Source organism: Hypanus sabinus, chromosome 22 (assembly GCF_030144855.1).
Source record: "Hypanus sabinus isolate sHypSab1 chromosome 22, sHypSab1.hap1, whole genome shotgun sequence".
NCBI classification, from domain to species: domain Eukaryota; kingdom Metazoa; phylum Chordata; class Chondrichthyes; order Myliobatiformes; family Dasyatidae; genus Hypanus; species Hypanus sabinus.
Genome location: NC_082727.1, coordinates 14,163,793 through 14,191,364, shown reverse-complemented (window position 1 = coordinate 14,191,364; position 27,572 = coordinate 14,163,793). Strand labels below are relative to the sequence as shown.

General features: G+C 45.2%; 1 protein-coding gene across 1 annotated transcript in view; it reads right to left on the bottom strand.

Annotated features, from left to right (window-relative positions):
• Window positions 1–25,753, bottom strand: part of armh3 (armadillo like helical domain containing 3) — a 191,367-nt gene extending 165,614 nt beyond the window's left edge. Inside the window, exons 1-5 of the mRNA XM_059947083.1 lie at window positions 25,615–25,753; window positions 17,020–17,131; window positions 12,616–12,672; window positions 11,603–11,749; window positions 8,239–8,346 (exon numbers count right to left, since the gene is read on the bottom strand). Coding sequence (XP_059803066.1) covers window positions 8,239–8,346; window positions 11,603–11,749; window positions 12,616–12,672; window positions 17,020–17,121 — 414 coding nt within the window. The 5' untranslated portion in view covers window positions 17,122–17,131; window positions 25,615–25,753. The remainder of the gene's footprint in view (window positions 1–8,238; window positions 8,347–11,602; window positions 11,750–12,615; window positions 12,673–17,019; window positions 17,132–25,614) is intronic.
• Window positions 25,754–27,572: the final 1,819 nt, after the last annotated feature.

The window sequence follows — 27,572 nt, the reverse complement described above, 5'->3', positions numbered from 1 at the left end:
AACAGGTACTGACTATCCACCCTATCTATGCCTCTCATAATCTTGTAGACCTCTATCAAGTCCCCTCTCATTCTTCTACGCTCCAAAGCGAAAAGTCCCAGCTCTGCTAACCTTGCTTCATATGACTTGTTCTCCAAACCAGGCAACATCCTGGTAAATCTCTCCATAGCACCCTCTCCATAGCTTCCACATCCTTCCTATAATGAGGTGACCAGAATTGAACACAATACTCAAAGTGCAGTCTCACCAGAGATTTGTAGAGTTGCAACATGACCCCTCTACTCTTGAATTCAATATTAGGACCACCAGTATAAACCCACCCTGCAATCAATCTAACCATCCCTTTCTATGCAGTCCATAATACTTCATTCTTCTTACATCCATGACCTAAGTGTATTTACAATGTCCCTATTATATCAGCCTCTACCACCAACCCTGAGAGTGCATTCCAGGCACTTAGCACTCTCTGTATAAAACATCCACCTCTGACATCTCCCCAAACCGTCCTCTATTCACCTTAAACAGATGTTCTTTGGTATTGGCCACTGCCACCATAGGCTGCCCACTCTAACTATGCCTCTAATAATCCTATACACCCCTATTAAATCAGAATCATGTTCAATATCACTGGCATACATTGTGAAATTGGTTGTTTTGCACCAGCAGTACAAACTATACATTAAAGTATATATTTAAAAAATAATTTTAATAAATAGTACAAAAAAACGAGGGAAAACTATGAAGGCAGTGTTCATGGATTCATTGTCCATTCAGAAACTCGATGGCAGAGGTGAATAAGCTGATCCTGAAAAGTAGAGTGTGGATCTTTAACCTCCTGTATCTCCCCACTGACAGTAGCAATGAGAACAGAACAATACTGGGTGATGGAGTCCTTAATGATGGATGTCGCCTTTTTAAGGCATCGCCTTTTGAAGGTGTCCTCGATGCTGCAGAGGCTAGAGCCCACGATGGAGCTGCCAGAGTTTACAACTTTCTGCAGCTTATTTCAATCCTATGCAGTGCACCCACAGCCTTACCACACAGTGATACAACCATTTAGAATGCTCCCCACTGGACATCTGTAGAAATTTGTAAGTGTCTTTACTGACATACCGATTCTCCTCACACTCTGAAAGAAATACGTATGGCTGCTGCCATGCCTTCCTTGCGATTGCATCGATATGCTGGAGCCAGATTAGATCCTCAGAAATGTCGACACGCAAGAACTTGAAACTGCTCACCCTTTCCAGTTCTGATCCCTCAATGAGGACTGATGTGTGTTCCCCCCAACTTCCCCTTCCTGAAGTTCACAATCAATTCTTTGGCCTTACTGATGTTGAGTGCAAGGTTGTTGTTACGAAATCACTCAACCAGCTGATCTATCTCAGTCCAAGATGCCTCCTCGTCACCACCTGAAATTCTGCCAACAGAAGTTATGTTATCGGCAAATTTATTGATGGCTTTTCAGCTGTGCCTAGCCAGAGTAGAGCAGTCGGCTACGTACACACCCTTGAGGGGTGCCAATGTTGGGATCAATTCTGGATCAAGGTCTCTTTGGAGGGATTTTGCTGCTGCTTGTGTGAAGGAGAGGCTTCAGCGCTTCAACACTTCTATTATTCATTCTACGGGCTTTCTTGTTTTGTGGATGTCTGTGAACAGTATGAATTTCAGATTGTATACTCTGATGTTAAATGGACCTTTGAAAGTCAGTAAGGAAGCAATGTTATTTCTGATCCATATAGTCTCCCATGAGGAGGTCAAGGATCCATTTGCAGAGGGAGGCACAGATTTTGGAGCTTGTTGATTAGAACTGAGGGCACGATTGGGCTGAACACTGAGCTGTAGTCAATACATCGCTTACTTAGGAAAACTGCTATTTTCCAGGTGACCCAAAGCTGAGTGGAGAGCCAGTAAGATTGTATCCGCCATACCTATTGTGGCGATAGGCAAACTGCAGCGGGTCCAGCTCCTTGTTTAGGTAGGAGTTGACTCTACCCATGAACAACCTCTCAAAGCATTTCATTACAGTACAGAAACACTGATAAAATGTTGGAGGAACTCAGCAGGTCAGGCAGGAAAAGGGTAAACAGTTGGTGTTTAGGGCTGAGACCCTTCATGAGTCTGGAATGGTGGGGGGATAGCCATGTTTCCATGAAGCAAAATACACAGCAGGTCCCTGATGTCCTCTTTGTACAACAATCTTGCACTGAGGTCTTCAGTTTTATTTTCCTCAGAGAGTATATTCACCAGCATGACAGTTGCCTCTTACCCTCTGTCGCTCCAAGGATAAAAACCCTTCCTCATTCAACCAACCCTCATAAAACCTGTTCTCTAACCTAGGTAGATTGCTGGTAAATCTCCTTTGTACAATCTTCAAAACTCCCACAACCATCCTATGATAAGGTATACAGAACTGAACGTACATCAAGTGTGGTCTAATCAAAGTTTAATAGAGCTTCAACATTATCTCACTGCTCTTGAAATCAATTCCCAGACTAGTTAAGGCCAACACCCAATGTGCCTTCTTAACCACCCAATCAACTTACGCAGCAACTTTGAGATCTCTCCATGCTTGAACACTTAGATCCCTCTGTTTGTCTACACTAATTCCAAACTTTCATGTCATCTGCAAACTTACTAATCCATCCCTTTACCTTCACATCCAAGTCATTTATAAAAATCATAAAGAGCAGGAATTGTCAAAACAAATCCCTGCAGACATACCACCAACTTCCTATGTTCACCCACTAACATTCTCTACCTTCTCTGGGTAAACTTGCTCAGAATCCCAGCAGTCGAGTTTCTATGGATCTGAGGTTTCATGATTTTCTAGATGATCCTTGTCAAACACCTTACTAAAATCCATATAGACCACAACCACTGTACTGCTTTCATCATTTGGGTTTTTTGTCACCTCCTTGAAAAGCTCAATCAGGCTCATGAGGGAGGACCATCCCCCCTCACAAAGCCATGCTAACTATCCGTATAAAAACTATGCTTCTCCAAATTCTCCAAAATAATGTCCCTAACAATCCCTGCAATAGTTTTCCTACCACTGACCTAAGATCTATTGGTCTATGTTCCCCAAGATCATCATCATCATTCTTCAAACTCTTGGTGTTTGATTATCACATGAATCATGATACAGTGGAAAACTTGTCATGTGTACTGATCATACAAACCAAGAAATTACACAGTGCTTTGAGGTACAAGGTAAAACAATAACAATGCAGATTAAAGTGTAAAAGCTACAGAAAAAGTGCAGTGCAAATAAAAAAAATAAAGTGCAAGATCATAATAAGGAAGATTGTGAGGTCAAGAGTCCATCTTAACACATGAGGTCTGTACAAGGGTCTGCTAATAGTGGAATAGAAGTTGTCCTTGAGCCTAGTGGCAAGTGCTCTCAGCCTTAAGCATCTTCTGTCCAGTGGGACAGGTCATAAGAGAGAACTTCCAGGGTGGCTGGGGTCTTTGATTGTGCTGGCTGCATCACTGAGACAGCTGGAAGTATAGACCAGGGGGTTCCCAACCTTTTTTTATGTCATGGACACCTACCATTAACTGAGGGGTCCACTGACCCCAGACTGGGAACCCCTAATGTAGACTATGGAGGGGAGGCTGGATTCTATGATGCTCTGAGCTATGTCCGTAATTCTCTGCAGTTTCTTACAGACACAGGCAGAGCAGTTGCTATACAATAAAAGCTGTTATTCACCCAGAGAGGATGTTTATTCACCTGCATCAATAGAAATTTGTAAGAGTTGACATGCCAAATTTCTTTAGCCTTTGTAAGTAGAGGCACTGGTGAGCTTTCTTGGCTGTGACATGAGCATGGCTAGACCAGGACAAGCTATTGGCAATGTTTGCTTCGAGGAACCTGACATTCTCGAACCTCTTGAGCTCACTGTTGATGTCGAGAGGAAAACGTACAACACCTCCCCCCCCCACCCCCCACTCTTCCTGAAATCAATCAGCAGCTCGTCCACAGTTCTTGTCAACGGAACCAGCAATGAACAAGTATTCACTCCACAGGTCAGTCAACAGTGAGTCAGATTCAGATTAGTTTATTGCCACCTTCTCCCGGATGTAATGAAATTTCTTGTTCTCAGGAAGCTTACAGAATAAACTGCATACACGGAAATAATAGACAAGGTCAAGTGCAAAGTGCAATGATAGAAGAGGTTGTAGGGACTCTTTAATTTCATTAGGCAGAATTCACCCAGACTGTTACATGTTACGTTTTGGGGGTAGGGTTTTTATATTTATATCACACACACACACACACACGTACGTACAATGTCATCATTTGTTAGCTGGGGCAATAAAGTGTACGTTAGCAGTGTTGATTTTTGTCGACGCTCCTACAGGGTAGAATTAAGATTTCCAGGACATGCCAGCACCACCAGGTAGGAATATGAAAGAGGTGACCGGTTCAGGTCTGATTATAGTGGCGAAGAAACTGCTCCTTAGTCTAGATGCCCAGGCTTTCAAGCTCCTAGAAGTAGGAGAGAGTAAAGGGACTGGCCAGGGTGGATTCCCCAATGGAAATTACTCTGTGAGCTGGCACATGCACTCATGGCTGGATCTCAATCCACTAAACTCTCCAAATTTCAGTTTATTCAAACACCTCAACACCACTCAACTATCTGCTGTCTTGGACATTCATCGTACTCATGAATCTCTGCAACCCTTTCCCTGTCCAGCCCTGTCATCTATCCCACAGGCTTTACTGTCCTTCCGGTCTCCTGTGAACCACAAATACCCACTTTCCAAACAGTAGCGGCCAAAGCCCCAAAGCTCTTGAAATCATTCTACAGATTTCATCCCTCTCATATTTCTTTGTTTGTTTTATTTAGAGATTCAGCACAGTAACAGGCCCTTCGGCCCAACGAGCCCCTGCTGCCCAATTACACCCATCTGATCAATTACCCTACTAACCTGTACATCTTTGAAATGATGGAGGAAACCCACATGGTCACGGGGAGAACATACAAACTCTTTACAGAAGCAACAGGAATTGAACTCAGGTCATTGGCACTGTAAAGTGATGCGTTAATCACTAAACTACCGTGACGTCCAGCTGTGGAAGCACTGAAGATTCTATTGATTCTAGCAATCTTGAGCAACACACACAAATGCTGGAGGAACTCAGCCGGCGGTAGCAGCTAAGGAGAGGAATAAATAGTTAATGTTTCAGACCGAGACCTGTCAAAGAGTCTCAGACTGAATCATCGACTGTTTATTTCCCTCCAGGGATGCTGCCTGACCCGCTGAGCTCCTCCAGCATTTTGCATGCGGTGCTCCTCATGTGGAGGGATGCTTTATGATGTAAAATGCTTTTGAGTGAATACAAGTTACTGGTGTTGTAACGAATTGAAGCTACACACCTTATCAAACGCTTGCCCAGTTGTGACCAGCCCTACAGTTACCCAGAGAACGAACCTTGCAATACCCTGTGGGGAATTTTGTCCTGGAGGGTTAACAAGAAATTAATCCATGGCATCCATCAGTTCCACCCACAATAGTCCCCGTTCAACACACTACACCACCATAACCACCCACTAACCCAGGCATGGGCAAACTACAGCCCGGGGGCCATATGCGGCCCGTTAAGCTTTTTAATCCGGCCCGCAGAACTTGATGAAATTATATTAATAAACCTTGTTAACGTTTTTTCCCCGCAATTCTGGCATTTTCCCAATAGATGACGCACTCTATATACATTTGTGGCAACCCATTTCCTGGCACATCCGAACCGGCTCACAATTAGCCAACGCTCCGGCTAAGGGACATAGCCTGCGAGGATTTGCAAGCACAGAGCTTTGGAGCCTCTGCGCCACGGGGGGCAGGTTGAGGGAGGCTTAAAAGTGAGGCTGGGGATTTCGAATAAAGTTTTTTTCTTCGACTGCAGTTACTGACTCCATGTCGTAATTTTAGGGCTGCATGTAGCACACCACTACACATTGACCTTTGTTGAGGTGCAGCGTATTACTCCACATTTGCGCTTTACTCTTTGTTCGGCTCGACCTATTTGTGTGAACAGGCGTTCAGTGCCATGAACATCACCAAAGCCAGCCACAGATCCAAGTTAACTGACCAACACCTCAGGTCCATCCTGAGAATCGCCACAACAAAACTAAATCCAGACTTTGATGCGCTGGCTAAAAAGGGAGACCAACAACACTGTTCCCACTGAAATTAAAAATAAGTTTCTTCGTTGTGTTATGTAAAAAATGCATTTGAAAATATTTTTTTCAATAAGCCTTACATGTTACATGTCATTTCTGTTAAGTGATGGACATGATTAGTGCACAGATGCACGTACGTTCTCAAAATAAAAAATGCGCTCCAGATCAAATAACGCGCTCCGCATACTGGCGCGCTGTCACTGTTCTGTCCTTGTGCTGGTCGTTGTTGAGTTTTGGCACAGGGGACAATTGAATAAGAAGGAGCAGGACAAGTAGACCTACATCTCCTACCGTTTTTGAAATAAAGACAGGCAGGAGAGTGATGATGATAATATCTTGAAGGATAACAGAATTTTCAGTGCTTTAAAATAATAACTGTTACTGTTAAAAAAAGCTGTATTTTATTCATTTAATTTTCAGTGTTTTAAAAGTCATTTCAATAAATAGCTAAATACCATGGGACTTCAAAGACAGATATTTTGTTGTAATGCATTTGTTCATTTTCAATTGAAATTAAAGCACATGTTTTCTACATATCCCTTGATATTTTATTTTCTTTTATGAGGTGTATTACCAAAACACTCCGTCCATCTGCTCCTGGTCCGGCCCCCCCGTCAAATTTTAGAACCCTTTGTGGCCCACAAGTCAAAAAGTTTGCCCAACCCTGCACTAACCCAACACACACCCCTCACCCTGGTACCCAACCGTGATCTTTACCATGACATACACCTAACAGCACTAGCACTCCCTACACTATGACTCAACTGGCAATACTAAACCCGTTCATTACCAACCCTGACACTCAGAATGCAGACACTAAACCCACCCAATACCACTCACCCCAATCCTGAGGCACCACCACACACACACACCCAACTACAAGCTACACTGACGTACCACCACACACTCAACAGTCCATTTCCTGATACCCAAACACCAGCACGTGCACTCACCACTACACATCCAACACCCAACTACCAACCAATCCTACTCCCCTGACCCTGCCACATCCAGCCACCCGATACTCACCACCACACATCAACTGAAAACATAATCATACTCTCCCCTCCCTCCCCAACCCCGACACTTATTGTTAAAATGATAAATGTCAACTCTTCACAAACAAGAGAAAATCTGCAGTTGCTGGAAGTCCAAGCAACACACACAAAATGCCAGACAAACTCAGCAGGCCAGGCAGCATTTAAGGAAAAAGACTACAGTTGACGTTTCAGGCCAAAAAGACAGCACTCTATTCCTTAGACGCTGCCTGGCTTGCTGAGATCCTCCAGCGTCTTGTGTGTGTTGCAAATGTTAACTCTTGATCACACTATCTACATCATTAGTCATTCCCTCTCCCCTTATCCCCACTGGCAGAAGACAAAAGCTTGAAAGCACATATCCCCAGGTTCAAGAACAGTGCCCTCTTCAAACAGACCCTTCACATGCTAAATGATGAACTATTGATCTCACAATCTATATTGTCCTGGCACTTGTACCTTATTATCTGCCCTCATCTTACTCTCTCTGTAACTGTTAACACTTTATTCCGCATTGTTTTGATTTCCCTTTGTAATACTTCAGTGCAATTATGCATTCCAGAGATACAGAGGATACGATTAATACATACAAAATGCTGGAGGAACTCGGTAGGCCAGGCTGAGTGTTGTCTGTGGACAGCACAGTAGAGAAGCAGTTGGCACAACGCTTTATTATGTGACTGATCCAAGTTCAATTCCACCGCAGTCTTTAAGGAGTTTGAACGTCCTCTCCATAACCATGTGCGTTTCCTCCCACAGTCCAAAGATGTTAAGGCTAGGAAAAGCACGTTGTGTTATCCTAACCTAAGCTTGTAGTTGGGTGTGTCTTCAGATCCTCAGACTGTGTCGGTTGGTGATGCCAATGTCACATTTCACTGTATGTTTCAATGTACACGTGACAAATAAAGCTAATACTTTTAATCTTTATAGATTGATCTGTCTGAATGGCTTCTAAGTTTTTCACTGTATCCTGGTATATGAGACAATAACAAACGAATCACCACCGGACCCACCTTCATCCTGAGCTCAGCCTTGTCGAAGCCCATCAACATGTTGATGATGTCGAAGCCGGACGTTGGTTTGTTTTTCTGGTGGACTCCTCGGATCAGTGCACACAGTGTCTGCAGGAGTGGGCAAGAGGAAAAGAAACGTAACCGAGAAAGAACTGGGTACCACCTATCAAATAGTGAAAGGCCTGGCTAAGACAGACGTGGAGAGGATGTTTCCAATTGTGGTGAGTCTAGGATCAGAGGTCACAGCCTCAGAACACAAGTACAGTCCGCCTTCTTTATCCGCGGGGGATTGGTTCTGGGACCCCCGCGGATACCAAAAAACGTGGATGCTCAAGTCCCTTATTTAGCCTGACCAATGCAGTGGTCCTTAGGACCTTATTTAACCTGTCTCAGTGCGGTGGACTTTAGGACCCAGCGCAGCTCTGAATCTGCAGAGTTTCTGTTCACGAAAATAATCACGATCATGATTGAAAATAAAGTGGAAGTAATAAAGTGATCAGAAAGAGGTGAAATGCCATCGGTCATTGGAAAAGCGTTAGGCTACAGTCGGTTAACGATCGGAACAATTTTAATGGAGCATGTGAAAGGCCCTGCCCCGATGAAAGCTACAATTATTACTAAGCAACGCAGTGGCTTAATTATTGAAATACATACGTTTCTTGTGTTTTATATGCATAGAAAGGTAAAATGTATTATTAGATACTAAGACAAACACTTGACTGACACTAAATAATACCAGATATACCTGCTCCGACTTCAAATCTGACTTAAAGACAGACTCAGGAATGGAACTCATTCATAACCCAGGGACTGCCTGTACTTTAAAATCATCTCTAGATTACTTATAGCACTTAATATAATGTAAATGTATGTAAATAGTTGCTATACTGTACTGCTTAGTGAATAATGACAAGAAAAAATAGTCTGTACATGCTCAAATAACCAGTGCTGGAGAGAGAACTTCCAGGTTTTCCCGATCCACGGTTGGTTGAATCTGCGGAACACGCGGATAAGGGGGCCGACTGTATGTTCCTTTACAACAGAAACAAGATGGAATTTCTATTGTCAGAAGGTGGTGAAAATGTACAATGCATTACCACAAAAGGCTGTGGAGGCCACATTACTGAGTATATTTAAAGTGGAGGTGATAGGTTCTTGATTAGAAAGGGCGTCAGAGATTAAGGAGCAAATGCAGGAAAATGGGGTTGAGAGGTAAAATAAATCAGCTATGATTGAATGGTGAAACAGACCCAATCAGCCAAATGGTTTCATTCTTCTCCTATGTCTTATGGTCTTATGACAGAATTGGAATTGATTCATTATTGCCCCATTTAAGAAAGTTTGATATATTTTTGCTTAGCAGTGAAATTAAAGATTATGGGGAAATTATAGGCCAGTTAGTCTGACCTCAGTGGTTGGGGAGGATATTGGAACCGATTGTTAAGGATCTCGTTTTGGGGTACTTGGAGGCACATGATAAAATAGGCCAAAGTCAGCATGGTTTCTTCAAAGGAAAATCTTGTCTGACAAATCTGTTGGAATTCTTTGAAGAAATAACAAGCAAGGTAGATGAAGGAGAATCGGTGGATATCATGTACTTGGATTTTCAGAAGGCCTTTGACAAGATACCACACAAGGCTGCTTAACAAGCTACGAGCCCATGGTATTACAGGAAAGATTCCAGCATGGATAAAGCAGTGGCTGATTGGCAGCAGGCAAAGAGTGAGAGTAAAGGGAGCCTTTTCTGGTTGGCTGGCAGTGACTAGTGTTGTTTCACAGGGGTCTGTGTTGGGATTGCTTCTTTTTCCATTATACGTCAATGATTTGGATGACGTTATTGATGGCTTTGTGGCAAAGTTTACAAATAGCAAAAATAGGTGGGAGGGGGCAGGTAGTTTTGAGGAAGTAAGGAGGCTACAAAAAGACTTAACCAGGTTAGGAGAACAGGCAACGATGGAATACAGTGTCAGGAAGAGTATGGTAGAAGAAATAAAAGTGTAGACTATTTTCTAAATGGAGAGAAAGTTGGTGGTTTTGGGTTTTGGGCCCCTATCTAAGAAAGGATGCTTTGAAACTGGAAAGGGTTCAAATGAGGCTCACGAAAATTATTCCAGGATTGCAAGGCTTGTCATATGAAGAGTGTTTGATAGCTCTGGGCCTGTATTCACTGGAATTCAGAAGAATGAGAGATGACCTCTTTGAATGTTGAAACGCCACAATGAGTGGATGTGGACAGGATATTTCCAATGATGGGGGCGTCTAAGACCAGAGGACACAACCTCAGAATAGAGGAGCATCCTTTAGAATGGAGACGGGGAGGAATTTCTTTAATCACGAAGTAGTGAATCTGTGGAATTCATTGCCAAAGGTGGCTGTGGAGGCCAAGTCATTGAGTACATTTAAGGCAGAGGTTGATAGATTCTTGATTAGTCAGATTACGAAGAGTTATGGAGAGAAAGGAGGAGATTGGGGCTGAGAGGGAAAATGGATCAGTCATGATGAAATGGTAGAGTAGACTTGCTGGATGAAGTGGCCTAATTCTGCTTCTATATCTTATGGTCTTACTTCCTGCCTCAGGAGTATTTCTAGTGATTATATTCCTTATGTTCTTATTAATCCCAGCACATCCCACCAAACTCAAGAAACATCAAGGAGAAAGAATGAAAGAGTAGGGCAGTTCCTTTATGGAGTGGATAAATAGCTTGGGATCTTCACCCTTCTGCAAATGGACGTAAAAGGTCCCATTTGACCATTCTGAGAAAGAGCAGTGGGGCTCTCCTAGCAGCTCTGGATATTTCCCCTTCAAACAGCATCCATTAGTAAAACCATGTGGCCACTATTGCACTGTCCTTTGTGGGAGCTTGCCGTGTACAAGCTGACTGCCGCAATTCTCTTCTCACAAGTCGAAACTCAGCTTATTCCTCTCCAGATTTCTGAACTGTCCATGAACACTACCCCATTGGTTGCTTTTCAGTATACTACAATTTACGTATTTTATAACTTGTAGCAACTTGTCTGTCACAAAACATCATTCATGACATATGTTAGTGACTGACTGACACTGAAAGTGCCATACTTCTTAGGACTGGTCAGGGTGTTAGAGATTACAGGAGAATGGGGTTGAGATGGAAAATAACTTAGCCATGATCGAATGGCAGAGCAGACTCTATGGGCTGATTGTCCTAATTTGCTCCTTTGCATTACGTCTTATAAAGCCCTGAGGAAAAAGTAAATGACGTGCTACATAATTGCAATTCCTCTTTCATCTTTCCATCACGTCTTCGCAGTAAGGTTCACAGGGGACGGGAAAGCACGAGAATGGCAGAGGAGGTGTGAGGCACAACGCAGGCTAAATTCCACTGACCTGCAAAGCATTCACCACCTTGATCTGGTGCTCCTCGTTTAAGGATACTATACAGTGCTGGAAGAGGCTGTTGATGTTATCCTTCAGTTTCATCAGCTCTTCACCATCCACAGACTCTAGTTTCGCCTCCAAGTACTCCAAGTTTACCTAAAGAGTACAGGAGAAAGGGCAGTGGTCAACACTTCACACTGTATAACATATCCATTCTCCCTTCTCACTACTATCATCAGGCACAAGGTAGCCTTAGGTCCCACACCACCAGGTTCAGAAACAGTTATTACCCCTCAACCATCAGGCTCCTGAACCAGTGTTCATTCAGCACAACTCTGAACTGATTTCACAACCAATGGACTCATTTTCAAGGAATCCACAACTCAACAGTATTTACTTATTTATTTGAACAATTTGCCTTTTGGCTGTTTGTCAGTCTTTACGTATTTCGTAAATTCTATTGTATTTTATTTTTCCTGGTAATTACACACAGTAACTCCGCACACCAGTTCTTGTTCTCCTCACATTTCCTATCCCTTCTCCAGTGGATTCACCAATGACAGAAACGTGAAATCACGCTGTTTAGACCATAAGACATAGGAGCAGTATGTAAGGAAAACACATGGTAATAGACGTACTTCGATAATAAATTTTATTTTGTCTTTAAAATCCCCCTCCAGACTCCTCTTTTGCGCTTCCCTATCTAGAATACCACCGGCTGCCACTTTTCACATTCTCTACAGATCTCCTGCAGTCCCCCCAGATACAGATGCCACCCATTTATTTAGCCTCCTTCCACAGCTCACAAGACACACTTCCCACCAGACCTTTATATAAATATTATTTGACCCTGCATAATATTGAATTACATTTCCGTCTACACAAGCAGCCCCAGACTTCCCCAGGCCGTAGAACATTGAATGCTCCCACCCAAGTAGTTATCAAGCCAGCTTAACCCCAAACCCCAGATAGGCAAGCAAACTAGCATCACAAGAAAGAACAGCCAAAATACTGCAACCAACCTTCATCAGGAAGAGCTCCTCCCAGAATCGAGGGCAGTTCTTAGCTGGGTCTTCATGCTGTGACAGAAATAGCAGCATCATTTTAATCTAGATATACATAAAAATGTCCAATAAACTCCTCAGACTCTTCTGAAAGATGCTGTAGGATACAGATCCCATTGCAAATTCTTCCCCTGGTGTTAAATACTCTTCTCTTCCCAGTTCAATTTAATTCTCTTCTTTTCCAGACCATCTTCCTTAACTGACCTTCTGCCATGTTCTTTTCCTTTGAACGTCTTCTCTCAGATCCTTTCTCCAAATCATACATTCCCTCCGCACACCAGTTCTTGTTCTCCTCACATTTCCTATCCCTTCTCCAGTGGATTCACCAATGACAGAAAAGTGAAATCACGCTGTTTAGACCATAAGACATAGGAGCAGTATGTGGCCATTCAACCCATCAAGTCTGCTCCACCATTTCATCATGGCTGATCAATTTTCCTCTCAGCCCTAATCTCCTGCCTTCTTTCAGATCTCTTCATGCCCTGACTAATCAAGAATCTATCAACGTCTGCCTTCAATATACCAAATGACTTGGCCTCCATGGCTGCCTTTGGCAACGAGTTCCACAGATTCACAACTCTCTGGCTAAAGAAATTCCTCTTCATCTCCATTCTAAGAGTATGCCTTTCTATTCTGAGGCTGTGTCCTCTGATCCAAAACTCTCCCACCACAGGAAACATCCTCTCCACATTCACTCTAGCAAAGCCTTTCAACATTCAATAGGTTTCAATGAGGTCACTCCTCATTCTTCTAAGTTCCAGTGAGTACAGGCCCAGAGCCATCAAATGCTCCTCATAAGACAAGCCGTTCAATCCTGGAAGTATTTTTGTCAACTGCCTTTGAAACCTACTTTCTGAATTAAGGGGCTCATGATACTCCCAGTGAGGGCTCACCAGTGCTTTATAAAGCCTCAACATTACATCCTTGCTTTTATATTCTAGTCCTCATGAAATGAATGCTAACATTCATTTGCCTTCCTCAACTTGTAAATTAACATTTAGGCAATCCTGCCCAAAGTTTACACATCAGATTTTTGAATTTTCTCTCAATTTAGAAAATAGTCAACCCTTTTATTTCCTCTACCAAAGCGCATGACCACACACATTCCAACTGCATTCCAACTGTCACTACTTTGCACTCCTAATCTCTCTGTCTTTCTGTAGCCTCTCTACTCCCTCAAAACTACCTGCCCCTCCACCAATCTTCAAGTCGTCTGTAAACTTTGCAACAAAGCCATCAATTCCATCATCTAAATCATTGATATATAACCTAAAAAGTAGTGGTCCCAATACACAATCCTATGGAACATCTCTAGTAACACACACAAAATGCTGGTGGAACACAGCAGGCCAGGCAGCATCTATAAGGAGAAGCGCTGTCGACTTTTCGGGCCAAGACGCTTTGTCAGGACTAACTGAAAGGAGAGATAGTAAGAGATTTGAAATTAGGAGGGGGAGGGGGAAATGCGAAATGATAGGAGAAGACAGGAGGGGATGGGGTGAAGCTGAGCTGGAAAGATGATTGGCAAAAGGTATACAGAGCTGGAGAAGGGAAAGGATCATGGGACGGGAGGCTTCGGGAGAAAGAAAGGGGGAGGGGAGCACTGGGGGGGAGATGTACAGGCAGAGTGATGGGCAGAGAGAGAGAGAAAAAAGGGGGAAAAAAAACTAAATATATCAGGGATGGGGTAAGAAGAGTAGGAGGGACATTAACGGAAGTTAGAGAAGTCAATGTTCATGCCATCAGGTTGGAGGCTACCCAGCCAGTATATAAGGTGTTGTTCCTCCAACCTGAGTGTGGATTCATCTTGACAGTAGGGGAGGCCATGGATAGACATATCAGAATGTGAATGGGACGTGGAATTAAAATGTGTGGCCACTGGGAGATCCTGCTTTCTCTGGCGGACCGAGCATAGGCGTTCAGCAAAACGGTCTCCCAGTCTGCGTCGGGTCTCACCAATATATAAAAGGCCACACCGGGAGCACCAGACGCAGTATACCACACCAGCCAACTCACAGTGTCGCCTCACCTGGAAGGACCGTCTGGGTGGTAAGGGAGGGGTAGCACTTGTTCCGCTTACAAGGATAAGTGCCAGGAGGGAGATCGGTGGGAAGTGATGGGGGAGACAAATGGACGGAGGAGTTGCCTAGAGAGCGATCCCTGCAGAAAGTGGAACGGGGAGGGTAAGGAAAGATGTGCTTGGTAGTGGGATCCCGTTGGAGGTGGCAGAAGTTACAGAGAGTTATACATTGGACCTGGAGGCTGGTGGGGTGGCAGGTGAGGACAAAGGGAACCCTATCCCGAGTGGGGTGGCAGGTGAGGACAAGGGGAACCCTATCCCGAGTGGGGTGGCGGGTGAGGACAAGGGGAACCCTATCCCGAGTGGGGTGGCGGGTGAGGACAAGGGGAACCCTATCCCGAGTGGGGTGGCGGGTGAGGACAAGGGGAACCCTATCCCGAGTGGGGTGGCGGGTGAGGACAAGGGGAACCCTATCCCGAGTGGGGTGGCGGGTGAGGACAAGGGGAACCCTATCCCGAGTGGGGTGGCGGGTGAGGACAAGGGGAACCCTATCCCGAGTGGGGTGGCGGGTGAGGACAAGGGGAACCCTATCCCGAGTGGGGTGGCGGGTGAGGACAAGGGGAACCCTATCCCGAGTGGGGTGGCGGGTGAGGACAAGGGGAACCCTATCCCGAGTGGGGTGGCGGGTGAGGACAAGGGGAACCCTATCCCGAGTGGGGTGGCGGGTGAGGACAAGGGGAACCCTATCCCGAGTGGGGTGGCGGGTGAGGACAAGGGGAACCCTATCCCGAGTGGGGTGGCGGGTGAGGACAAGGGGAACCCTATCCCGAGTGGGGTGGCGGGTGAGGACAAGGGGAACCCTATCCCGAGTGGGGTGGCGGGTGAGGACAAGGGGAACCCTATCCCGAGTGGGGTGGCGGGCGGATGCGGTAAGGGCAGATGTGCGGGAAAGGGGAGAGATACGTTTGACATCTAGTGACATCTCTAGTTACTGGCAGCCAACCAGAAAAGGCTCCCTTTATCCCACTATTTGCCTCATGACGATCAGCCACTGCTTGAGCTAGTATCTTTCCTGTAATATCCAGGGCTCTTAATTTGTTAAGATGCCTCATGTGTGACACCCTGTCACAGGCCTTCAGAAGTTCCAAGTACAGAACATCCACTGATCCTCCATTGTCTATCCTGTTTGTTATGTCTTCGAAGATTTCCAACAGATCTGTCAGGCAAAGGTATTCCAAAGGAAACCATGTTGACTATGGCCTATTTTGTCAGGTGTCTCTGAGTACCCTGAAACCACCACATCCTTAATGATCAACTCCAGCATTTTCCTGACCACTGAGGTTAGACTAACCGGCCTATAGTCTCCTTTCTTCTGCCTCTCTCCCTCTTGAAGAAAGGAGTGACATTTGCAATTTTCCAGTCTTCAGACCTTTGTTTCCCAAGAACCTTCCCCCTAGTAATGGCAACTCCACACACTTCCAACCCCTGACTTTCTTGAACCACTAGCATACTGCCAGTGCCTTGCATGGTGAAGACTGCTGAAAAATATTTATCCAATTTGTCCACCATTTCCTTATTCCCCCATTACTATGTCTCCAGCATCATTTTTCAGTAGTCCGATATCCACTCTCGCCTGCTTTACACTTCGTGTATCTGAAGAAACTTTTGGTATCCTCTTCAATATCATTATCTAGCTTACTTTTGTATTCCATCTTTTCCTTCTTAATGACTTATTTAGTTGTCTTCTATTGGTTTTTAAAAGATTCCTATTCCTCTAACTTCCCACTAATTTTTGCTCTACAAAAGCAAAAGCTCTTTGGCTTTAATGTTGCTTCTGACTTCTGTTAGCCATGGTTCTGTCACCTTACTTTTAGAACATTTAAGAGTAATTTGGATAAGTACATAGATGGGAGAGGTGTGGAGGGTTGCAGTCTAGGTGTGGGTCAACGGGACTGGGCAGAATAACAGCACAGCATGGACTAGACGGAATGAAAGGCCTAGTTCTGTGCTGTATTGCTCTACAACTCTATGACCACCCTTCAAGGATCAGACTGAAAGTTAATTTTCACTCTATTAGCAGACCTAGGTTAATACTCGGGAACTACACTCAATACAGCCCAGGGAGATCTATCACCACAATCTACAGGAGATCAGCCAGGTGCTCCCTTTTGGAGATGGACAGTAAAGACATGGTCAAGGGTGCTCACATTCCATTAATGAAAATTAAACACAGATCACCATGGTCAGCATGACCAGCTGGGCTGAAGGGCTTGTCTCAAGCACGTCCTTTCCTTTTCCTGAAAAGGCATAACATCAGCACAAATCAGTTTTGTGACACGCACCTTGAAGATTTCATCGTACATTAACACCACCTTCTCTTTCAGGGGTTTTTTGCTGGATGATGCTTTACGGAGAAGTCCTCCCTTTTTCTCTATCTGTGCCATCGTGTGGATCCTGAAACAAGGAAGGTAACTGTCAGGAAACTTAAAGTTGTCACTTGTAATGTTACTGCTTGTGTACCAAATCACACAGGCAGAGGTCCCATCCTTCATCTCATGCTCTCGATACTCATTGCTTATTTATTTTTTCTATATTTGCTCTTTTGTGCATTGATGGTTTACCCATCCTGCTGGGGGCAGTTTAGAACATAGAAGAGTACAGCACAGGAAGAGGCCATTCAGCCCACAGTGTTGTGCCAAACCAGCTAGAAAGCAAATTAAAAAAACACCCAAACACTAATCCCACCTACCTACACAATGTACATATCCCTCCATCTTCCTCACATCCATGTGCCTATCCAAAAAGTCTCTTAAAAGCCTCTAATGGATTTGCCTCTACCATCATACCAAGCAGCACATTCCAGGCATCCACCACTCTCTTGAGTAAAAAACTTACCCTTCATACCCTTCACATCCCCCTTGAACCTAACCCCTCTCACCTTCAATGCATGCCCTCTGGTACTGGACATTTCAACCCTGGGAAATACTCCCTGTCCACTCTATCTATGTCTCTCATAATCTTATAAACCTCTAGCAGATCTCCCCTCAGCCTTTCTCGGTCCAGAGAAAACAATTTCAAATTTATCCAGCCTCTCATGACAGCACATACCCTCTAAACCAGGCAGAATCTTGGTAAACCTCTTCTGCACCCTCCCCAAAGCCCCAAGATCATTTCTACTGGGGTGACCAGAACCGTATGCAAGACTCCAGCCCCTCATGATAGCACGCACCCTCTAAACAAGACAGCGTCCTGGTTTCTTGTACTGTAAATGCCTGTAAGTAAGTAAATCTCAGGGTTGTAAATGGTGACATGCACCCATATACTTTGCTGATAAATTTACTCTGAACACACTGCATGATGTGCTTATTTGAGCAACTCAAAATGATTTCATGATGGACATGTAGCCAGTTACCTCACCAAAGCATTTCATGCATAAGCAACCTTTTTTTAAACTCAAGGGACATGGGCTTTGCAAGCTGAGCTAAAGCCCCTAATTAACTTTGAGAAGTTCTTCAAATGCTGCCGTCCTTGAGGTGTGGGCATATTCTCAAAATGCTGCAAGAGAGGGCATTCCCAGATTTTGACCCAGCGAGGCGAAGGGAACAACGGCACATTTCCAAGTCGAGATGATGGGCAACAAAATGAATCTCAGGGTCGTACATGGAGACATACACGTACTTTGATAATAAATTTACTTTGAACAGGGTTTGGAAGGAGTTTAGTGAAGCTCCTGCAGTGCATCCTATGGATGCTGTACACTGCTGGGTGTTCACCCTCGAGTTAAATGGAAGCACTACAGTGTGGCACACATTACAGGAATGGTATTCCAGAATCTAAAAATAATACAACGTGCACTTCAAGTGGTGCGGAAACAGAGCTAATAAACAATCATGGCAATTACAAAACCGTGTGGGCCTAGCACAATCTTTGCTCAAATTATAAACCCAGGAGATTCTGCCTGGAAATCTTGTCCAACAAACACAAAACACTGGAGGAGCTCAGCAGGTCAGGCAGCATCTATGGAGAGGAATAAACAGTCAATGCTCTGGGCTGAGACCACGATTGTGTTGGGTGAGCTAAGAAAGAGAAGCACTGGTCCGCTCTCGATGGTGTTGTATTTTTGTACGCTAATGAAGTGGTACTCATCCTGTGTAGAGAAGCCCATAAACCTCCTGATGGTAACTGAGGAAACTTTGGAAACTGCTGCAAAATACCCAACCTATGAGAGATAAAAGAGGGGTGAGCTTTATCTGTCACATGCACAATAAAACATTGTGACGTGTCATCTGTGGCAAATCAAATCAACGAGAATTGTTCTGGGCGGCCCGCAAACGTCGCCACACTTTGGCACCGACAGAGCATGCCCAGGCTGTAAAGCGATGTGCTAACCCTCACGTTACTGTGCCACCCGAACAGCCTGGCCTCAGTCTGCACCAATGACCTGCCCTCGCAGCCACAGCATGACTGGCACAGTTAGGGCTCTGTGCAGTTTGCAGAAATAACCCAGAGGCATCCAGTACCTGTTGTACACCATGCCAGCGGTTACCACCTTCAGAGGCACAGGAGGGAACAACAATGAAAACTAACAACTTATTGGCTAATCTTTCAGAATGTCAATGTCTGAGTCCGAGGCCTCTGACAGTCAGAGCTGACCATGGATATTGCGTGCTAGCTGACTAGATGCATGAATCTGAGCAGTACGATATGCGGAGCAAGCTTTTGCCCACGTAACAAGCTGCCCCTCTCTGTGCATCTGATGAACCGAAAGGAACATCAATAACATAATTTAATGTCACGCGACTCTGTATGAAACCACAGCCTCTCAATATTGGATTAACTCGTTAATGATAAAATATATTAGACATAACAAGTGAGCATGGGACACTAATTACCAAAGTCATCTGAGGCTTTAACCAGTTACACTACCGATTAAAAGGTACAGCGAACTATATTCCCCCAAATCAACAGCACATTCATTCAGGTGCCTCGGTCAAATCTTTCGTACGCCAACGGTTTGAACTTGCTGAAGAATCACAGGCGAAAGCACGTGCACAGTCCCTGTTCAGTTTTGAACACATTCCAAAATCTGCTCTTAATTCAAGGCAATCTTTAATCTGGAGATTAAAATCTGGTGAGAAGATTGAAACCAATGACAAGATTGTTCAGTGGGGTAGGTACAGAGTGTGTAGGGAAGTGTACTCTGAATTTTACCCCCCCCCCCCCCGGTGCACCTGCCTGGGAATTTTAATGTAAAATTTTACACCTCTTTATCTAACCTGCACCACACCAGTGCTGCAGGAAAAGGATAAAACATTTATATTTAATGCATGCCAACCCTGTAAGCTTGGACAGTACGGAGCGAGCTTTACTCTATCCCTGCATGTGGTGTGTTTGGTGAACTCTATTCCTATGATCATCCTAGGTCAGACCTTCCCTTGAACTCCACCATGGAGGGTCTGCTGTGAGAGGAAAGGGGTTGGGCATGGAACAAGCAACCCAACCTGTAAAATTCCGGAGCTCCAGAAACGGGACAGGGGCTCCAGAGACCCCATCCCCGGGAAAGGAAGGATCCTCCAAAATGGCCCACACCTGGGGAATCTGTCAGTGGCTTATGCCACAGCGGGTGTAATGGGCAAAGAAGAAAGGAGCGTCTGAAGGCACAGATCTAAGTGTAAACTTTACCTTCTACTCTAGAGGAGTGTTTGACACAAACACCAGATGCCTCAATCACTCCACCAACTCACATATTCAATTCGAGTTTAATCATACATGTAAACAGACAAACGGGACAGCGTCACACCAGGGCCAAGGTGCACAAACACATTACCGACAGTCACACACAAGATTGCAATCAGGTAGTGAGAGTCCCGATGGCCACGTCATGAAACTAACACTCGAGGACGCAGATAGAGCCGGGCAGCCATTACTGTTGACGCTGCGTCAAGGCCCGAGAGTGGAAGACGAGGCCGTGCTCAGCTCCATTAATCCACACCGATTAAAGCATCGAGCGAGGTTAAAATTGTCGGGGCCGAGAGTGGAAAATCAGTCTAGGATAGAACAGCAGTCCATGCAACACTAATTGCATCACACACAAAGTACAGGAGGAACTCGGCAGGTTAGTCAGCATTGACAGAGAGAAAGAAACAGTTCACGACCACATTTCAATTCTGTTATCGTGTTTCCCTTCTACTGTCTTCACACACTGATGTGATGAGATGACCTGTATGGACGGCATGCAAAGCTAAGGTTTTCACTGTACCTCAGTACACGTGACAATAGTAAACCAATTTACCTCCAGTGACAGCAAGTCACTGCCATCAAGTTCTCCACAATTAACATCAGAGGAGTCAGAAATGACCAGAAACTCAAAGGGAGCAGAAGAACAGATCAGAGTCATTGTGGTAAATCCCAAAACCATCTACTCGAATTAATTATCAAAATACACACATACAATATGCTGAAAATCTCTTAGGCTCATATACAAGACCATAAGATTTAGGAGCAGAATTAGGCCATTTGGCCCATCGAGTTTGCTCCCCCACTTCATCATGGCTGATCCATTTTCCTTCTCAGCCCCAATATCCTGCCTTCTTCCCATATCCTTTCATGACCTGTTTCAAGAATCCATCAACCACTGCCTTAAATAATCTCACTGACATGGTCTCTACAGCTGCCTGTGGCAAGGAATTCCGGATTCACCACACTCTGGCTAAAGAAATTCCTCATCTCTGTTCTAAAAGGATAGCCCTCTTTACTGAGGCTATGTCCTCTGGTCCTAGACTGACCCACCATAGGAGATATTCACTCTGCACCCACTCTGTCGAAGCCTTTCTACATTCGATAGGTTCAATGAGATCCACCTCACGTTCCTCTGAATTCCAGTGAGTAAAGGCCCAGAGCCATCAAACTCATGACAAACCTTTCAATCCTGGAATAATTGTCGTGAACTGCCTTTGAACGCTCTCCATACATACACGCATATTCACACACACATATACACAAGTGCACACTAAATCCTGATCGAGGATTCTTGGCACCTAAGATTTTTGAATTTTCCCTCCATTTAGAAAATACAGCCCTTATCCATGGGGGATTGGTTCTGGGACCCCCGCGGATACCAAAAACCGCAGATGCTCAAGTCCTTTATTTAATTTGTCTCAAGTGCGGTGGACTTTAGGACCTGGCGGAGATCGGGACCCTCCGCCCGGAGTGTTTCTGTTCCATTGATGGAAAACAATCATGATTGAAAATAAAGTGGAAATAATGAAGTGATCGGAAAGAAGTGCAAAGCCATCGGTCATTGGAAAAGCGTTAGGCCACAGTCGGTCGACGATCAGAACAATTTTAAAGGATAAAGTGAGAATAATGGAGCATGTGAAAGGCCCTGCCCCGATGAAAGCTACAATTATTACTAAGCAACGCAGTGATTTAATTATTGGAATACATACATTTCTTGTGTTTTAAATGCATAGAAAGGTAAAATATATACTGTATACTAAGACAAATGTTTAACTAACTGATGCTAAATAATACTGGATGTACCTGTTCCGACTTACTTACAATACCTAATACAAAGTAAGTGCTATGTAAAATGGTTGTTATACTGTATTGTTTAGGGAATAATGACAAGAAAAAAAGTCTGTACATGCTCAAACAACGAGTGCTGGAGAGAGAACAGTTTCTTAGTTGTACCCACAACGATTCTGCACCTTCTGACCCTATGTCACATATTTCTCACGATTTTATTCATTTTTTAACCAACAGAGCCACCCCACCACCTCTGTGTACCTGCCTGTCCTTTCGATGCAATGTGTGTGCTTGGACGTCAAACTCAGAGCTAAAATTTTCTTTCAGCCACGACTCACTGATGCCAGCATCGTACATACCTATCTGTAACTGTACTACAAGCTCACCTATTTTATTCTGTATACATGTACTATGTGCATTCAAATATAACACCTTGTCCTCATTCATCACCGTTTTCGATTTTGTCCTCCTTTTGCATTGCATCCCATTAACTGCAATTTCACAGTATCATCAGTCTCTCCTCGCTACAAGCACGCTGCCTGCTTGTAAACCAACTACCACATCATCAGCCCAATCACTCTGGCTCCCACCCCCCTGCCAAATTAGTTTAAACCCTCTTAACAGCTCTAGCAAACTGGACCATAAGGACATTGATCTCCCCTCCCACCCCCAACCTTGGGTTCAGGTGTAACCCATCCCATTTGTACAGGTCATACCTTCCCCAGGAGAGATCCCAATGATCCAGAAATCTGAACCCCTGCCCCCTGCCCCAGGTCCTCAGCCACGCATTCACCTGCCAAATCATCCTGTTTCTTACCCTCATATGGCACAGGCAGCAACCCGGAGATCACTACCCTGGAGATCCTACTTTCATACCTAACTGCCTAAAGTCTCTCTTCAGGAGCTCCTTACCTTTCCTAGCCATGTCATTGGTGCGGATATATACCAAGATTTCTGGCTGCTCACCCTCCCCTTTTAGAATGTTGTGGACCCGATCCAAGACATCCCTGACCCTGGCACCTGGGAGGCAACATACCATCCAGGTGTCTCTGTTGTGTCCACAGAATCTCGTCTCCATTGCTCTAACTGTGGAATCTCCTATAACTACCGCAGTCCTCTTCACCTCTCCTCTTCTGAGCCACAGCACCAGACACAGCTCTGCCCCCTCAACAGTACCCTAAGCGGTTTACTTATTATTGAGGAGAACAGCTACGGAACTATTCTGCACTGAATACCTATTTTCCTCTCTTCTCCTGACAGTAACTTAATTACATGCCTTCCACAGGGACTAGCTCCCTGCAGCTCTCATCTATCACTTCTCCAGTCTCCAGAATGAGCCGAAGGTCATCGAACTGCAACTCGGAGCAGCTGGAGCAGATGTGGTTATCTGGGAGGCTGGAGGTCTCCCCAGAACTCCCACATCTCAGACGCAGAAAACACTGCGCCTCTGAGCCATTTTCACTGCACTAATTGTGCCCTAACAGATGAGTAATAAAGAATACAAAATGACCAGATACTTGCCTGACGAGCCAGACACTCCAACACTGGCCACTCCACTGTATCTGTCAACGTGGAGTGGACAGCGAGTTTGGAAACGTGGTGGGAGCAAAGGATGTTGGGAATGGCGAGGGTAGGGGACCGGCGGGAGGGGTGTGGGACAGGTGGCAGAGGAGTGCCAGGGCAGGAGGCAGCAAGGGCCTGGACTCACCCAGCCCCGAGACACCAGGCAAGGTTATTCAATTCCAAACAATTGGTTTATTGATCATTACAGAATAGACAATAGGTGTAGAAGCAGACCATTCTGAGATCATGGCTGATCACCTACTATCAATACCCGGTTCCTGCCTTGTCCCCATATCCCTTGATTCCCCTATCCATAAGATACCTATCTAGCTCCTTCTTGAATGTCCCTCTCGTGCTTCCTGCTCCCTCCACCTCCTCCCAACCATGATTCCCGTCACTACCTTCTTCCCACTTCCAGTCCACAACAGAGACCCATATCAAAATCAGGTTCATCATCCCTCATATCTAGTGAAATTTGTATTTATTTTTGCAGTAGCAGTACAGTGCAATACATATAATTACAGAAGTAGTGTGCAAACATTGAGAGAGGGGGGGAGGAGGGAGTGAGGGGGAGAGGGGAGAGGGAAGAGAGGAGAGAGAACAAATTGTGCAAATACAAAACAAAAACTGAGAACAACTCAAGTCGTAACAAGTCCTTGAAAGTGAGTCTGTAGTATTAGTTCAGAGCTGTGATGAACAAGGTTATCCTCACCAATTCAGGTACCCAACAAATGTAGAGTAATAACTGTTCCTAACCTGGTGGTGTGGGAATAGAGGCTCCTGCCTGATGGTGGTAGCATGGTCTGGATGGTGGGGTCTTTGACGATGATTCACAAACACAAGAAAATCTGCAGATGCTGAAAATCCAAAGCAACTCACACAAAACTTTGGAGGAGTTCAGCGGGCCTGACAGCATCGATGGGAAAGAGCAAACAGTTGACATTGTGGGCCGAGACCCTCCATCGGGACTGGAGAAAGGTCTTGGCCCAAAAAGTCGTCTGCTCTTTCCCATAGATGCTGCCTGGCCTGCCACCAGCATCGATGACGGGTGATGCTTTCTTGTAGGAGGACTCTATGTAGATGTGCTTAACGGTGGGAGGGCTGTGTTCTTGCCCAGATAAGGGTGGGTCTAACAACATTCAAAAAGTTCAATACCATCCAGGACAAATCAGCCTGTCTGACTGCCACACCTTCCACTGCCCTGAACATTCAGAACCTCCGGCACCTGTTACTGTGACTGCAACGTTTACTGTCAATATAGCACAACGAAATCACTCACACAGGACCATGCAACAGCTCCCAAGCCCAGGAACAGGGCCAGGAGTGTAGAAGTCAGAGAATCAAATCATGGGGGTTGGGCAATATCAGAGGGAGGCGAGCAGGAAAGGAATTTTGGTGTGTGGGGTGGTCGTAGGGAGTTTGTGGGGAAGGATCCATCACAAAGTTGTAAGTAGACCAGCACAATTAGAAATTGAGTCTGGCGGTGTTTTTAAGTGGTCAATGGATCCTCAAGCGCTGAGCTGCTTTTGTTAACTGTTGAATGTGGATTTTAACTTTATGTTTTTTTTAATGTTAAGGTGCAACTATGCAGTAATTAAAATCCTTGGGCTGACACCGGACCTTTCAGTGGTATTCCTGGCTGGAGTCGCTGCCAAGAACCACTAAGGCCTTGTCCGGTACCAGTCCTCGGCCTTTCCTGCTCTGCTCAACCGCTCACTACTGCAGCAGAACGGGGACGCGCAGTTGATCGTAGCCGTTTGCATCCCAAACCTGCCCGATGCGAGACAGGGGAAAGAGGGGGGGAAAAGGAGGGAAGCAACATCTTCCGGCCTTCCCGGTCTCCTTACCTGTCGCACCCATTCCAGTTATCAGACAGAACTCTGCTCGAATACTCCTCCCATCCTCAGCCCGTCAGTCAGCCAGTATCCCACAATGCCAGGCCCCGCAGATGTCGGTCTTCCACTATCCCACAATCCAATCCCAGCCTTCTGCGAATACCCAATGGCCAGGAGCCGAAGCCGTGAGCGCTCGGGAATGATGGGATATTGGCGACTATTGTGGGCTACTCGCAGACTCTTGGGGGTTGGGGGGGGGGGGAACCCCAAGTTTCACTAGAAAAACTTTTGGTCAGAAGTTTGTCATTTTTTATTATTGTAAGCGGAAGCAACAATCGAACAGCAAAGCCCAAGAGAAACAAGAAAAAGTGCCGGAATATGGGGCAAAAGAGAACACAGAGAAACTGCTGAAAGGACTCAGCTGGTCGAGCAGTATCTGTGGGAAAGAGCGGACGGATGATGTTCGGGGGTTTGGCCCTGCAATAGGATTGAAGCGGAGAGGGTGGAGAAGGAGGGGTGATTGTATAAAGAAAGGTTTGAGATCCAGAGAAAGAATGAATTATATCCGAATCAGACTTGTTCATTACAATGCATTACATGCTAATATCGAGAAAAATAAATGAGTAAATCAATTGTAGTAAGTATAAATAAAAATAGTGCAAAAACAGAAATAATAAAAAAAAAGCGAGGTAGTGTTTATGGGTTCAATGTCCATTTAGGAATCGGATGGCAGAGGGGAAGAAGCCGTTCCTGAATCGCTGAGTGTGTGCCTTCAGGCTTCTGTATAGAATGGCTGATAAAAGGAACACGAGAGATTCTGCATTTGCTTGAAATCTTGAGCGACACACACTCAAACTACTGTGGGAACTGTGAGAGGGCTAAACAGTCAACGTTTCAGGTCAAGACCCTTCATTGTACGGAAATTTCCGTTTTCAAGCTACAGTGTGACCAGCTGCAGCAATTTTTTTCATTAGTTCTGCTTCCTCTATTTCTGAGTCATTTGATGACTTGCTGGTAGTATGGACTGCTATGGCCCACTCTCCAATCAAATTCTTCCTTCTGCGCCCTTTGACCTTTCCCAGCCAGCTGGCTTCACCGCTAGCCTCCTCACCTTCACCCCCACCTCTTTATTAAGTCATCTCTTTCCTTTCCAGTCCTGAAGAAGGGTCTCAGCCTGAAACATCAAATGTGTATTCACTTCCATTGATGCTGCCTGACGGGCTGAGTTCTTCCAGCATTCTGTGTGTGTTTCTCAGGGCTGTAAAGGCAGGCTAGATCTCCCTGTAACTGGTGGCAGTGTTTATCCCAGCAACGGGGAATCTAAAACCAGACGTCAGAGGGTTTAACAGGCAGTATGCTGGAGGAATAGCGGATCTGCTCGAGTTTGGCGCTGACTGGCACTGGTGTCAGACTGTGTCGGTCTCTGCTGTTTATTTGGATTCATCAGCTGCGTGGAGAGGGGGAGCATGCGGCATGGGCAACGGCTTCTCTCCAGGTCGCACTGTCCTGGCTGGCGTATCACGCAGACGGCTAAGATGCAGCATCACTGGTCAACCCCAACCAACGGAGGGGCTCTGGAATGGACGTTTGTTCAGAAACGGCAGACACGGGCAAAGAGGACCAGTGCAGATGTGTTCTGGGTTTGCACAGCTGAATTGGACCAAAGGGCCTGTAAATTGGTTTGTTGTTGATACAGGCACCAACATGGTGGTCTTCTTCCTTCAGATCATTTCCCACGTTGAGGTATTACAAAGGAAGAGTACCAGAATGCAGAGTATAGTGTTCGTCACTGCGGTGCTGCAGCTGACAGGAGGTGCCATGACGAGGTAGATTGTGAGGTCAGCAGTTCACCTTTGCCCTGTCAGACGTCTGCAGTACATCCTGTGGCTCTTCAACCTGCCTCTTAGAAACATAGAAAACCCACAGCACAGGACAGGCCCTTCGGCCCACAAAGTTGTGCCGAACATGTA